The sequence below is a fragment of the Lissotriton vulgaris genome, chromosome 5, assembly GCF_964263255.1.
Source record: "Lissotriton vulgaris chromosome 5, aLisVul1.2, whole genome shotgun sequence".
Classification (NCBI taxonomy): domain Eukaryota; kingdom Metazoa; phylum Chordata; class Amphibia; order Caudata; family Salamandridae; genus Lissotriton; species Lissotriton vulgaris.
This window is the reverse complement of record NC_141693.1, coordinates 246,909,833-246,925,915: the sequence shown is the minus strand read 5'-3', so window position 1 is coordinate 246,925,915 and position 16,083 is coordinate 246,909,833. Positions and strand designations below refer to the sequence as shown.

At 43.1% G+C, this 16,083-nt stretch overlaps 1 protein-coding gene across 1 annotated transcript in view; it reads right to left on the bottom strand.

Annotated features, from left to right (window-relative positions):
- Positions 1-16,083, bottom strand: part of LOC147710601 (prostaglandin G/H synthase 1-like) — a 570,882-nt gene that overhangs the window by 220,836 nt on the left and 333,963 nt on the right. The window contains exon 6 of the mRNA XM_086921277.1: positions 9,471-9,614. Within this exon, the coding sequence (XP_086777403.1) occupies positions 9,471-9,614 (144 nt within the window). The remainder of the gene's footprint in view (positions 1-9,470; positions 9,615-16,083) is intronic.

Here is a 16,083-nt window from a genome sequence, read left to right as displayed (position 1 = left end):
CCAGAAGCCACCCCAGTCCAAAGCTCAAGAGTCTGTCAAGTCAAAGCCAGACCTGTCTGCATCACACCTAGCTTACATCCTAGGTAAGAATAAGGACACTACCTTCCCAGGGCCCAGCCATTCCAACCCAGAATCCAGCATGACCTACCTTAGGCCTGAAAAAGCCAGCACCAGTGCTCACTGCAGAGTTAAGCCCTGATCCCAGCCCAGGACGGATGTTTAGCAAATTACTGTATCTCCCTATGCCTCAGTTTCCATATAAGTCAACAATGGTAACTCTTACAGTTAGGGTACATGATGGAACTGATATCTCTCCCAAGGTCTAGGATTAGAAGTATTGTGGAAAAGAGATTGATGTGTATTGCACCCAACCCTCCACTGCTCTAACATGTGCCTTAGAATCCCGTAATAGAGCCTGTGGTGTACAAGTCATATGTATTTGTGTGAAGAGCCTGATGAGATCCAGCAAGTACTTTTAACAAACTCAGTTTAATGTCATATCCGGCTTCCGGTCCACAGAATGTTTTGGTGTCGTTTTCTTGATGGCCACGGGCACTATACCCGACAACCTTGAGAGCAACACATCTACCTGCATTGTCTCTGACAAGGAATCTTTGGAATCTACAGAGAATAAAGTTTGGACATAACACATGCAATTGCGGTATGCACTAGAGTCCTCCATCTTAGGCAGCCTTCTGAAACTGCCACAAAACTGTGGAAAGAACCAAGAGTGTCCAGCTTAGGAAAGTCTGCATTAATCTTCATTGTAGCCAATGTTTTGACTATTTAATGCATTTAAATGTAATAATTTAAATGTGCATTTTTTTTAAAGATCTACATGAAAAATCCAAAATTAAATAAAATATGCATGTACATTTAAAAGCATAGGGTTCATTATGATGTCGAGCGGAAAGTCTCCTCCTGATTGTCAGAATCTTCCCCACTGCATCGCAGCCCTTCTGACCGACTCAGTCGGTTTACGGTTCGACCGTCCAATTACGAAGTTTCACTGGTGGAATGTAAACCGCGCATTCATTTCCATGTCGGGCTTTCCAACATGGAAAGCCTGTGTGAAAGTGACTTTTGGGGAGGCCAAAGCAGAGTCCCCCTTCTTCTGTGGCCTCCAGTTGGGTGCACCTAAGGTGCCCCCCTGAAAATCCCTGCACCATGGGGGTGGCACCTCATGGTGCCTGCCACGCGGTGCAAGGATTTACAGTGACTCCTATTTCACTATGGGAGCTTGTGCTGCGGCCGGTTTCCGACTGAAGCCCAAACTCCCATAGGGAAATGGAAGTCTGTGACTGCACCATGTGAGGTCGCATCGTAATTCTGGATTCGGACTGCTGAGTTGAGGTCGGTCAGTTCTGAAACAAAAGGGATGTCGGTCGGCGGCAACTCTGACCAACATCCACATTAGGGCCTTGGTAGTAAAGTACATGAATGAGTATGTCCACATAGAAAGAATAGGAGAGGTGGAGGTAGAGACTTTCACTTGTAGGTTTCTGAATTACAGTTTATGGTAGGCAAGTAGCACTACTCTAATACCATTTTATGTACAGAAAATGCAGTTTGTGAATCAGGCCGCAAGTCTGTAATCCAGCCAATCCGAATGTGGTGGCCCCCAACATCATGCAGTTTGCAGCACAGTCAATCACCATGCAGCAAGGGTAGCAAGGGACTCACTTCAAGAATGCCTGTACTGTAGGCCCTGCACTGTCAATTTTCTTTTACGTTTAAGACCATGTTATGTTAATTTGATTTATAATGCGCACAAATCACCCCGGAAGGTGTATCTCTGTGCAACACAGCAAAATTAGTGGAGGAGTAGACTGATTAGGCCTGAAATAAGGTAGTTTTGAGAAGTTTCCTAAAATCAAAATGATCTGCTCATTGGTGTATATTAAGTGGGAGCTTATTACACCAAAGGGGAGCCAGATAAGAGAAGAATCTGCCTCCCGAGTGAGATTTCGTGATACGTGGAACTGCCAGCCGATCTTTATCACTAGATCCCAGAATTCTGCCAGGATGATAGTGAACAAGATTTACAGAAAGGTAGATAGGAGCATTGTCCTGCAAGGACTTGCGAGTCAGGCAGCAAGCCTTGAAGAGGATTCTCTTCCGAATCGGCAAGGCAGAAGAGGGGCAAATGCTGTCCTGGCTGGAAGGTCAAGAGTGAGAAATGCTGCCGTGACTTGAAAAACTTGCAGCTTGCTTAAAGCAGTCTCATTTGTAGAAGCCAATAGAGAATTGCAATAGTCCACTAACGCAACTGATGAGAAGTGCTTGGACAAGGGTTTTCCTCACTAAATGTGGAAGAAGGGAGAAGACTCCCCGTAACAGACACAACATGTGAAAACAAGTGCCAGTAGTGCCTGCGACCTTTTCTTTCACTGAGCGCCCACATTTCTTAAAACCAATTTTGGAGAAGGGGCTGGACCAAGTTCAGAAGGCCACCAACTAGGTGTCCAAAGCTGCTGGGCCTTCCCAAACAGCATGATTCTGGTTTTGTTGGCATTCAGTTGGAGACAATTTGCTGTCATCCAAGATGCAATAGCTATCAAACCTGCTGTGTATCGAGCTTTAACATTCTTTAGATCATGATCCAGAGTAAATATCAGCTGCGTGTTGTCAGCATATGACAGAGGATGAAAGTCAAACCTTTTGGCAAGGTAGTCAAGGGGGGCAACACATATGTTGAAAAGCGTGGTGCTCAGGAAAGAGCCCTGAGGCACCCCTTTATCCACTTTCTTGGTGCGTGATTTAGAAACTCCCAAGGAAACAGTTTGAGTACGATCAGTTAAAAGTTCTTGAGCCATGATAATGCTGTCCCAAGAATTACTACCTCCTGTAATCTTAGAAACATTCTTGAATGAGAAACAGTATTGAATGTTGATGAGAGGTCCAATTGCACAAACAGTGAGGGGGTGTTGGTGTCAAGAGAACATCTAAAGTGATCGGTCACCACAACCAAAGTGGTCTCGGTGCTGTATCAGGGTCTAAAACCCGACTGGGAAGAGACCAGTAGCATATTTGTTTCAAGGTGTTCCATACGTTGGATATTAAGTTGACTCTTGAACTGTTTGTTCAATAACTGAAGAAGAGAGCTTGGTCTGTAGTTGGTAAGATCCGTAGGAGGCAAATTAGTGTTTTTTTAATAGGGTTAACTAGTGCTGCTTTCCAAGCCAAGGGAAATTTGCCTGAGGAGATTGATAGATTAAATAATGAGCAAATGGTGGGGGAAATCTGAAAGGACAGAGAGGCAGTCATGTAAGCTAGGCAATATGAGCAGGTGTCAAAGGCTAAAAGAGTTTCCTAAAATTCTTTCAGAGTTTGTACTAGATTAAAAAACTCAACACCGCTGCAGAGTGCGTCCGCTTCTCCGCGCCCCGGTCACATTCAATAAAGTGACTTTGAAAAAAAGCTAGAACTCCACCTGCATGGCGTGCACAAAAATAAACAAAGGCCTGCCGGCTCTGAACACAGCGCCGTTAAGCATTCTCCCCCAGTGCGTCCAAGGAATAACAAGCATTTACAATGCAACGGTCTCGCCTTTGCAAAAGTTAAAGCTATTGGCATTGTAAATGACAAACTTTTTATTTATGTGTTGGTTTTGAAAACAGAGAAATAAATGACATTGTCATTTACGATGGCAATAGCTTAATCTTTCGCAAATGCGAGACCTATTGCGTTTGCACGCACACACACACACACACACACACACACAGAGCCACACACACCCAGCCACACACAGACACAGAGCCACACACAGAGCCACACACACACACAGCCACACACACACACACAGAGCCACACACACACACAGAGCCTCACACACACACCCACACACACACACACACACACACACCCAGAGAGTCACACACACACAGAGCAAAGAGGCCAAGGATTGAATGGGCACTATTAAGAATCTTTATGGCACAGTGACTTTCGCGAATGGAGACTCGCACTGCCTTCCCTCATCCTAAACTACAGAGCTCTCGGGCATGCTATCATTACCACTCAGCCAGCTCTGGAACTCACTCCGAAACCTAAAGGCGGCTCAGTTTGCAGTATGTGCTCTACAAGATTCATATGTTGAACGAAAAACAAAACTGCAGAAACACATCATGTGGGAAAAGAAATCACTCTCAGGAAATAGGAGTCCACATACCATGCATTTTGCAGTAAAGCGTGAAAGCATCACCGACTTGAATGAACATAAGGGTTGTTGCAAATATTGTTGAGAATGATTTCTTTCCTTTGAAAGTGGGCCTTTCTTTAAAGCGCTTGTGTGTCAAAGTTTGTTTGTAATTTAAAAACTGTTGGTGCTAACCACCACCATCACCCATAAAGCTCTGTCTTACACACTTTCACACACACATATCCCCTCTCTCTCTCTCTTTGTCACTCACTCCTCTGTCTCTTTATCCCTGATTGCAATGACAGGTAGCCCAATACGTTTTAATAAATAAGGCAGCACAAGTTTCTCACTATTTACAAAATACTAGTGCGCAGTCAAAAAGCATTGTTTAGCATCAAAAGAGTTGTCCTCCCCTACAATAGGAACCAATGAGCAGGGTGTGGTGGGCACTGACAGGGTGAGGTGGGTATTGATAGGGTGAGGTGAGCTCTGCTTTTGTGATCTCTGGCGGTGTGAGATAGGTGTAGTGAGTACAAATTAACCACAGCCAATAAGGCGCACCACATCTCCTTCTGCAGAACTGACCGCTCTCGCCACACACAGGCCACAAAACCACTTTACTAGAGCGCACCGCATAATTACAAAGCTTCCTTTTCCACCCCAAAACCCACTGCATAAAAAGCTACAGCATGCAACTCACCAGAGATCACCAGTGTCAATCACCATATGAGATCCCACTTCACCCAGCAAGAGATCACAACAGCAGAGCCCGCATACGAAAGCCTGTCTCACACCGCCAGATATCACAATGGCACAGCCGATCTCTGCAGAGCCCCAACCTCACCACTAATCACCACTACAGAGCCCGCCTCACCAGAGGCGCCATCCCAATGTCAGATCCCACCTCAGTTCACATGATCCTACCAGACTAGAGGCGACCTCATCACCACAGCGCCCACTTCACCAGAGCCCCATCAGTACATGAGAGCCCACCCCACTCCGCCACAGATCATAGAGCCAAGCTCACCAGAACCAAATCTCCACTGCCCACCTCACCCACTGCAGAGCCCAATTCACCACAGCTTATGTCAACCCAACAAAGCCCACCTCAATCTGCCCGAGATCACAACCGTAGAACCCTGGTCACTAGAGCCTGCCACAGTACTACCTTCCAAAGCCAATGCCACCTTTCACAAGTAGAAGCTATTCTAGACGAAAGGCCGTTTCACATGAGGCCGCTTTACCACATCAGACTCCATAGATCACTCAGAACACAAATCCCCAGAGTCCATCTCACCACATCAGAGCCTTCATCGCTGCGCAGGAGTAGACTACAGTAGAACCCACTGCACCAGAGACCACATCACCACACCAGAGCCTACTCCACACTGCCAAAGATCACTACTACAGAGCCCAACTCACCCGCCCGACATCACCATATGAGAGTCCACCTGACCCTGCCGGTGACCACAAGAAAACCCATCTCACACTACAGCCCACTTCACCTCACCCGGGATCTCCACTACAGAGCTCGACACATCAGAGCTCCATCACCACATTAGAGCCTAGCCCACCTCACCACGGAAGAGACCACACAGGACGCACAAAATCCACATTGCCACAGCCCACTTAACCACACCAGAGCCTTCTTCACCCCGCCTTACATCACTATTACAGGACTCACTCCGCCAGAGCACAATCACCACATCGGAGCCAACCTCACCATGTAAGAGCTCACGCAGAACACACAGTGGGGGGGAGGGGAGCCTGGCCTTGTACGGTGGCCCCGCTGGCCCAAGCCGAGGCAGCATGGCTGCTAGAGCGGGACGGAGGGGTCGGGGCCCAAGGAGCGGCAGAGGGTAGCGGGGGGGAGGCGAGCGGAGCCGAGCAGCTCCGGAAAGCGATTGGCAAACTCTGAACCCAGACCACGCCGTTTTAATTAAATGACTACCCTCACCCTTTGACATCTCCGACCACTGTTACCTGCGACACAAAAGACTTTAAGTTCACTCTCTGCCAGCACACGGCCCCGCATCCCTCCGCCCTCACTACCCCCCAGACCTCCCGCCACCCTCCATGCCACCCCACCCCCTCTGTCTCTATCACATAATACCGCCCCACCCCGCACTCACGGGCCGGGGCTTCTTCTTGGTGCCCATGCTCTCGTAGAAGGCTTTCGCTGCCTGCCAGTCCATCTCTACCTCGGAGGCGATATGCTTGAGGCCCGGTGCGCTGTCCTTCTGGCCCGGCACCTCCAGGAAGCCGGAGGAGCCAGCCAAGAGGGTGGTGCTGTCGGCGGCGATGGACGACTTCAGTCCCAGCGCGGAGGAGCTCATGGTGCGGCTGCAGGAGAAGGGAGATGTGCGAGGCGCTGAATGCCCCTAAAGCAGAGTAATGCAGCGAAAGAAAAACACCACACAGCCCACAGCTCGGAAACTAGCAGCCGCTGCCCATCAGAGGAGTGCAAGAAGTAGAAGGGGTTAACGGCTTACCAGGCGGCTGCTGTACATCCTCGTCCATCTGCCTGTCCCGCGGCCACCTCTCAGTGTAGTGATAGAGCCCAGCAAGAGCTCCCGCTGAGACTGAGCATGCCTGGTGCAGGAACTGGGAGCACGAGCTCTCCGCCTCCGCCAGACTCCAGAGAGCTTGCGCTACCTGGAAGTTTTAGGGAGGAAGCTTGCTTCGTGATTCCCGCACAGGTGTCTTTCAAATATCGAAGAAATTTAGGCTGAAATGGCCCTCCTAGGCATAGCCACGGCTGATCAGCAATCCGGTGGGATCTTTCCACAGTATCGCTTCTCCAGAGTTTTTCGTCATGTGAATTAGCTTAACCACCGGATTAACAAGCAACGGCTCGGTCCCTGCTCGAGGGTGCCCGGCCTGTTGTCGCCTTAGCCCCGGTGCCGCCCGGGACCTCGCTGCCTCATGACCGGCTGAGAGGGCCAGCCCGCGACAGTGAAGGACGCGAAGCCATTTCAATTCAGCGCCACGCCTCACAAACGGAGCCTGGGCCATTTCTGGTCTCCGGGCTCCAGGCGAGGCGAAAGTGGGACGGAGAAGAACTGTGGCAGAGAGAAGAGGGGGAGGCGAGAGCAGGATGGAGGAGAGCTGCGGCAGAGGGAAGGGGGGGAGGCGAGCGGAGCCGAGCAGCTACGGAAACACCACCACGTTTCTCCGAGGCCCAGCAGAAATGCCTTGGAGAAACGCAGCCTCATTTTTGGATTTGGGAGCGTGTTTTTCTTTCTCTCCTCTTCCCATTGGCTGGAAGGTAAAATTCCAGCCAATGGGAAGAGGAGAGAAAGAAAAGAGAAATAAAGTTAAAAACACACCCCCGAATCCCAAACAGACGGGGCTTAAACGGAGTGACGCCCCTCTCCTCCAATGGCTGGCCTCTATTTAGGAAGCCAGCCAATGGAGAAGAGGGGCGGGTTCAAGCCCCTTACTGAAAAACATAAGATCTCCCCTGCAAGACTGCGCAATCGCAGCCTTCGCAGGCGGAGACCTAAAAATGACGGTAAGCACAGTAAGACAAGACCTGCCATGCATTGGGAACTGGAACTGAGACTTGTGCAGAAAAGCATGAGGGAATGGTAAGGGAGCAAAAGGGGGAATCATTGTATTCTCATAGACTGAGAATAAACAGAATAAAAAGCAGACTTGAATGCTGCTGATGCTGTATGTGCATATGTATGATTGTATAAGTCTGTGCAAGTGCATATATTGGAGGGTGGAAATATGATATGCACACCTCCTGCTTAACTTGAGCTCTTGCTTAATGATAGTAATTAGTGGCAATGAATGTACATTAGTAGTTGGATGGTGCTCACCATTGGTTTAATAATGGAGTGTTAATCGAAACAGTTGTTCCAAACCAGAGCCTGTAAGACTGGTGTAACCTGTTTGCTGTAGAAAACTGTAAGGTGCACTGCTGTATGACTGGAAAATCTATCTCTACCCTCTATGTCTTGAAAATGTGAGACCCCCGTCTTCAACATGCCATGACTTAACCCCAGCTCATAGAAGTACCACAACCTACAAAACAGTATAACATAAAACATCCACATATAACATAAAAACAGTAATGAATGAATGTTAATATTACTGACTGTCACTTTATTCTTTGGTAAAAGCTCTTCAACCCATTTTATGCTAAACAACCCATAAAATGTATAGGCCATGAGAAATTGTATTTTCTCAGATGCTTATGTCTCTCATGCCTTTTTATACAGTTTTTAGTTACAGAGTGCAGTAAAACTGCACCGTTAGCAACATAAAGTTCTCAAGTTCTTCATGGGATGGCTGAAAACCTAACACCCCAATAGAGGGTCATGTTTCCGTGACACACCATGGATGTATTGAAATATTTCCTGTGTGCCCCTCCAGGACCAATTACTTTTAAGGAAACAAGTGAAATGTGCCACTTTGAAAAAATACAAGACATCATTGTGTACATTGAGACTCGGCTGATGTCCTCTACAGTACTCAAGTACAAACAATCTGTAACCTGCTTTGCTAAAACAAAATCAGTTCCCGGAGCAACGTTGGAAGGTGCAGTCCTAACAAAGGTAGAAACAACTGTGCTACTTCGGTCACTCAAACACCCAACAAGCAACCCCTCTTGTTAACCTGGAGGATGAATGAACCAGGGAATTCTGACAGCCTCACACAATGGGGCCTGTAGGTAGACCCGAGATAGTACAGTACACTGCAATCCACCATTTTAGCACTGAGGCAGAGGCACTGTACCTATGTAGTTGGCTGCTGGTGCTCGGTTCTTGAACTCCCTCTCTTCCTGTTGACAAACTTCCCTCGAGGTACACATTGCAGTCCAACTGTAATAGTGATTACTCAGCTTCTTTGGACCCTCCTCAATGCTCCCTTAATCCTCACCCATGAAGTCCAGGAGCCAATATATGACTGAGAAATATTTGAATCTGAGGTCGCGATTTTCAAAATCACACTCCTTGACCAGCACTTTGAGAACTCATGGAACAGTTAAGGGTTTGATGCTAGTAGAAACTCCAGCAATCAAGCTCTAAAAAGGACAGAAGACAATCCAAGTAATTATGGAAAAAGGAGCATCCTCAATCCCTTCCATACGTATGATAAGTAGATTATGGTTTTTTCTTTCTTTTTCAACCAATGGCTCCTGGTGGGAGAAGTATCCACCTCAGACTTAAGACTTAGATGAAGAAGTGGGATTTGGGGGTAAAATGCATTGTCTACTTGTACCTTCATCTTCACTTTCTTTTTGTGCATCAATTAACACTTGGTTTGATCGGGGTTAAAGAACCACTACACAGACCACAAGAATACATGAGGCGCCCCTTACCTTTGGTGCCCATTGGAGTTGGACAATCATCCGGGACAGGTGGAAGAAGTCTTGTGTAATAACTAAGGTTTGAGTAAGCTTCCCAGTTCAGATAACCATAGGCGGAATTGTAGGTTGGTGGGCTGGGTATCAAGTTTGACCGTGCTGAAAAGAAAGAAAACAATTAATAGGATTTTCTATGTCAGTCCAACCGTACTTCTACCAGTAATAAAGGAATACTACATTTTAACTCCATTAAGCTAAATAATTAAAATGTGAAACATTAGTAAGAAACAGCACCTGAAACTGAATAACCTTTAAGTGCAAATGAGCTATACAGATAGAAACTAAGGCCTTGATTCCTAGATGGAGATTGTGCTGATCGGAGGAGAGTATTGTATTGTATTGATTATTTATTGCTTGATTAACAAGCATGTTTGCAATTAAAACTTTTAAAACAAAATAAAGTAAAAAATACACCATTCCCAGTTTCTTTAGACAATATGCGCCTGTACAAAAAAGATATATCTATGGTTATATGCCATACCATAACATTAAAACCACTTCTAAACAGCATTTAAAAATGACACCATATAATCATAAAACAGAAGACCTATTAGAATTGCATTCCTCGGAATATACAATAAAGCAAAAAACATTATCTTACATTGTGCAAACATGCTAAAAAATGCCTATCTATTCAAGCTGTAACAATACGTTTCAAAGTGCAAATGAACAATAAATTGACTGTTTTAAGGTCTGTAATTATTGGTAGCCTTAGATACCTAGAATTTTAAACAACAAGTTCCATTGTGCAAACGGGCAATAAAAGTGTATCACTGGTTTCATATTTTCTCAGAGTTCTAATTACCATGATAAAAAAACACTAAATCATTTAAGATGTCAGCAACCTTAAAACAACCACCATGGTGCCTAATTCATTAAGATACCAATAATGTATCAAGAATAGCTAAGAACTTTGTTAAACGACATAGCAATGGTATCAACTCACCCAAAATACAAGAAATAAGGGCCAGACTGTAGAGTTAATATAGCTAGTAGTTACTGTAGATACATTATGCACTGATTAGTATGTGAACTGGAATGTCCAGACAGTGCATAGAATGTTCTGTTCAGAGATTCTGGAAATGACATTACTGTTGAGCAGCGCTGGGAGAAGGACTGCTATGCTGAGGATCTCCATGTATCCAGAATAAATAATTATTAATCTTCATTCTGGAGGTGTAATTACTACATATTTTGGCGACGGGTGTCTGTGCAGGGGACAGACTGCTGATTTTCCTCACACCCGGACTAAGAAAGTTATGTTTATTGATCTACACCTGGTAAGATCGTTTCATTTACTTATTCTGCCACTGATTGACTGAATTTTTGGAAGATTTACTGGAATACTTTAAAGCAGCGATTGGATTTTTTTTTTTAATGGCAGCGTTTACTTCGTCTTAAAGAATTTACCTCGTTAAGGATTGCATGTGACTGATCATTTGAAAGTCAACGCTTGGGCAGCTCGAGTTTCTGCGCGTGGTAGCTTCTGTTATCTCAGAGACAAGCCAGCGCGAGTAAACAAACTCGAGCTTTGCCGCATGACAGCCTTCATTATCTCAGTGAGAGGCCAGCGCGTGTGTTTAACTCGCATTATTTCAATTTCAGCCAGTAAACAGCCTCGAGCGTTCACAAGGAGCAACTCTCATTATCTCAGCGTGAGGCTTTCGCGAGTCGATTATCTCGAGTTGCGGCATTTCATTATCCTGCAAGAAACTATTGTGGGTCATCGTTTGTTCTATTTTGACGCCACAAATACACTGAAGCCTAAAAGGAAAATATAGAAGACGTGAGCACTTAAAGGGAGCAAACGAAAAGTAAAACATTCTTTAAATGGAAGCTTATTTATCACAACACAAAGATATTATTAGTGTGACTTAGCAAACTTTCATTATCCAGCAATAAATCGTGGCATTAACAAGGAAACAAAACTAATTGCTTAAAGTTTGATGTTTGGAGGTGTCTGCTGAATATATACAGGGTGCATCACTCATCAGAGAATTAAAAAAAATTCATGGATATAGTGTGAATATCTCAACTTTCATTACAATTAAAGCAATTTCAAGCGTATGAAGGTAATACAACAAGACTACCTTTACCTCTACAATCTTGACTTGGATTATCACATGGAGATATAATAATTATAACTTTAAGGACACACATTTTATTGTGTTAGTCTATTTTGTTAGTTTATTATATTAATTAATTGTTTTAGTTTTTTGCTTTAGTTCTTGTTTTATTCTCACAAGAGAAAGCAAGAATGACGGATCAAGCTGTGGACTCACCTCCCAAATGCTTACCTACTCCAGGTTCGCCTCCTGTACCTTGGGAACAATGGAAGAAATTTTTCTTTACATACATGTTAGCTATTGGGGGAGATAAGTATGGTCCAGTTCATCGTCAAGCTATACTATTACATCACTTAGGGGTTGAAGGAAGAAGACTCTTGGAATAGGAGATGGACAACCTATTAATGTTTATGAAATGTCTATAAAAATGCTTGATTTAAGATTTATCACAAAAGTAAGTGTTGTGATGGAACGACATACATTTTTCACACAGGCATAACAATTAGATGAAGATATAGATACATATGTGGGGCCTTTGCGTGGATTGTCTTTAACCTGTAAATTTGACAACTTGGCTCTCATTAGAGATCAGATTGTGAGATGTACCAATGATAAAAGGGTAAGAGAAAAGTTATTAACGAAAGATCTTGACCTCGAAGCAACAATCCAAGTAGTGAAGGGAATGGAACATGCCTCCAAATGGCTAAAAGAAATTAATAGTTCATCGAAAGTTGAAAAAAAATGTATGAGTGCTAGTAATGACGTTTCTCCGATTTGTCTTGTTCAAAAATCTTCTTTTAATGATTCTACAAAGAAAGATTCTGAAGGAGCAAAGAAAACTGTAGTAGATGGTGAAAAAAGAAAAGATTTTAGAGAAATAAAATGTTTCGTTGTGGTGCTCCAGGAAATATTGCTCCAAGTTTTAAATGGGCGGCCAGGGGTGTTGTGTGCCCTAATTGAGGAAGAAAAGTCACTTTTCCAAAATGTGCAGAGCAAGGTATACTCAAAGTGGAGTAAAGTGCGTAAATGATGCGCCATGTGAAGATGTAACTGAAGTAGTTGTGCTTATTGATGGAGAAGAATGTACTAGTGTTTGCAGGGTTGAGATAAATAAAGAAGGGATAGCAGAAGGGGCAAAGATGGAAAGTGAAGAAAAACTTGAAAAACCACACTGTATTATTAATTTGAATGATTTTCAAGTAAAAGTGTTAGTTGACTCTGGGAGCATGTACACTTTAATATCTAAAGATGCATTATCTGGGGAATAATACGATAATTGGTCTGATCCTGACATAAAAGCTGTGGGATATGGAGGTAAGAGGATAGACATACTGGCAATGAAATGGATGAATATTTCATTCATGAAACAGGTGGTGTATGGGCAAATTTATTTAACCAACTATGGATCAAATCTGTTAGGATGGCGCCATCAACAAGATCTTGGGATAAAATTAGATCCGAATGCAAAAAATCCTGTTATTTTGTCGATGCCTGAAAATCGTGATGTAAATTCTGTAGATACATTTGAGGAATGTATTGCTAAAAAATTCCCACGAGTTCTTAATGATGATTTAGGATTATTAAAAGGGTTTTGTCACAAGTTAATTCTAAGAGAAAATGCTGTTCCAATAGTGCACAAAGTACGAAATGTGCCTCTTATCATGAGTCTTTACATAAAGAATTAGACAAGTTGTAGGGCCAAGGCATAATTGAGCCAATAGAATCGTCTGAGTGGTTGGCTCCAATTGTTGTAGCCCCCAAGGAGGGAGGAAAAATTAGATTATGCATTGATTTGAGAGATTTTAACCGTAATATTTGGGTTGATAGACAACCACTCCCCAATATTTCGGAAATGTTAGCAGCTATGTCTGGTGGAAAGATGTTTTCAGTTGTAGATATGACGTCAGCTTACCACCAAATCAATCTTCACGTTGATTCTAGACAACTGACTTCCTTTGTCACTCCCTTAGGCACATTTCGATATTTGAGAATGCCTTTCGGATTAGCGTCTGCAGCTGCGGTCTTTCAGAGGGTAATGACGAAAGTTTTTGAAGGTCTGGAAAATGTTTGGTATTTTCAAGATGACATTATGATAGTGGGTAAGGACGAAAGACATCATGATGAGTTGTTGGACAAAGTGATGAGGCGTTTGGAAGATTATGGATTGACTGTCAGGCGTGAGAAATGTAAATTTAGGAAAAGATCTGTAACATATTTAGGTCACATCGTTTCTGGTGATGGCATAAAACCTAAACAGAGTATTGTTCAAGGCATAAAAGAGGCACCTCGGCCAGAGAGTAAAGATCAGCTGAAGTCGTTTCTTGGGTTGGATGAAAATTGTTCGAAATTTGTTAAGAACTTTACCGAAATTGTTGAACCTTTGAGGTTACAAATGAAGAAGGATGTGACATTTAAATGGAAGGACATGTGTGAGAATGCATTTGAGAAAGTCAAGGATTGTATCATGAATGCTCCTTTGTTAGGACATTTTGAGACCAATGGGAAACTTACTTGACCACTGATGCTAGTGGTGTAGGTTTAGGGGAAGTGCTGTCCCAATTGATTGAAGGGAGTGAGAGAATTATTGGGTTCGCCTCTAGGAGATTGCAAGGTGCTGAAAAAAGTTATTCTACGATTGAAAGGGAAGCCCTTGCGTGCAGGTTGGGGAGTTCAACATTTTAAATATTTTCTATGGGGTATACCGTTTAAGGTTAGGGCAGACTACAACCCATTGACACATTTATTTAAAGGAGGAAGAGGTCTAGAAGGTGGAGTTACTCCTAGAATTTCGAGGTGGTTGTTATCTGTTTTAGAATATAACTTTGAAGTAGAATATCTGAAAGTACTTAAAAATTTAGTTGCAGATTGCTTATCCCGTCTACCTACGAAGAATGGAGTTTCAGAAGTCAATGGTTTTGAGACTGAAGTGAATGAAGAAAGTAAGATTCATGAATGTGTGGCATTAAGGAAGGAAGTATGGGATGTTGCAATGGATCATGATCCAGTGTTAGTGAAGATAAAGGAGTATATGAGGAATGGATGGGAAAGTTATGTAAATTCTGATAGTGATATATTGAAACATCAAAGAGGAGTTGAGTATAATTGATGACAAAATAATGAGAAGAGATCGCATTGTACCTCCAGTAAATCTTTGGAATCAGATTGTCGAACTATCTCATGAAGGACATCCTGGTAGGAGTATGACGAAAAGAAGGATTAGACAAACATACTGGTGGCCAAAATTAGATAGTATGGTTGAAGACGTAATCAAACATTGTTATGCATGTGCTAACAGTGATAAGGTGAAAACATTGAGGGAACCTCCACTTAAGTGTGTTGAGTTACCTGTCATACCATGGGAAAAGTTAGCGATGTATTTTTTTAGGTCCCATAAATAAGTTGGGTGATGCAAACAGATTTATTTTAGTACTTGTGGATTATCACACAAAGTGGTTTGTATATAAACCAACGAATATAATCAACACAAAAACTGTTATAGGATTCTTGGAAGAAACTTTCTTAGAAGAAGGTGTACCAAAAACCATTGTCTCAGACAATGGTGTACAATTTATATCAAGAGAGATGAAAGAGTTTATGATGAAATGGGGAGTTGCTCATGAAAAAGTAGCTTTATATAGACCACAGGCTAATGGAATTGTCTCATAATGGATAACATTCAATTGTCATTAGCCAATGGATTGTCTTGGAAGGAAGAGTTAAAAAAATTGTTTGGGCTCATAGAACTACTCCTCATGTTGTTACAGGTGTTTCTCCCTTTGTATCTCTCAAAGGCAGGGAGCCGGGTAGGAAAGATAATCCTAGTTGGTTGACGGCTAAGGATCGTCTATGGGTAGATCACCATGCTATTAAGGCAACTGTTTCTAAAAAACAAAGAGATGCTCAGAATTATTACAATAAGAGAAAAGGTGTAAACATACCGAATATTGAAGTTGGAGATTGGGTTGTTACCAGGAAGTGTGGTGTGGTTATAAAAGGGGATAGTAAGTTCTCTATTCCTTTAAAAGTAATTGAAGTAAAGAGAAATGTGAAGGTGTTAGAAAATAGGACAGTTTGGAGTTTTGGGAATGTTTGTAAAGTTTCCAATGTACAATAATACTATTGTTTAATCCCATGTGATATTAGTGATTTTATTCGTTAATCTTCAATGTTTGTTTTTCTATTTTCAAATGTTTTCCTATAAGACTTTTCATTGTTTTATAAGGGGGGAGAAATGTAGAGTTAATATAGCTAGTAGTTACTGTAGATACATTATGCACTGATTAGAATGTGAACTGGAATGTCCAGGCAGTGCATAGAATGTTCTGTCTCAGAGATTCTGGAAATGACATTACTGTTGGGCAGCGCTGGGAGAAGGACTGCTATGCTGAGGATCTCCATGTATCCAGAATAACTAATTATTAATCTTCATTCTGGAGGTGTAATTACTACATATTTGAGCCAATCTAACTCTACCCTTAAGGAATAAAGGTTTTAAAAATATA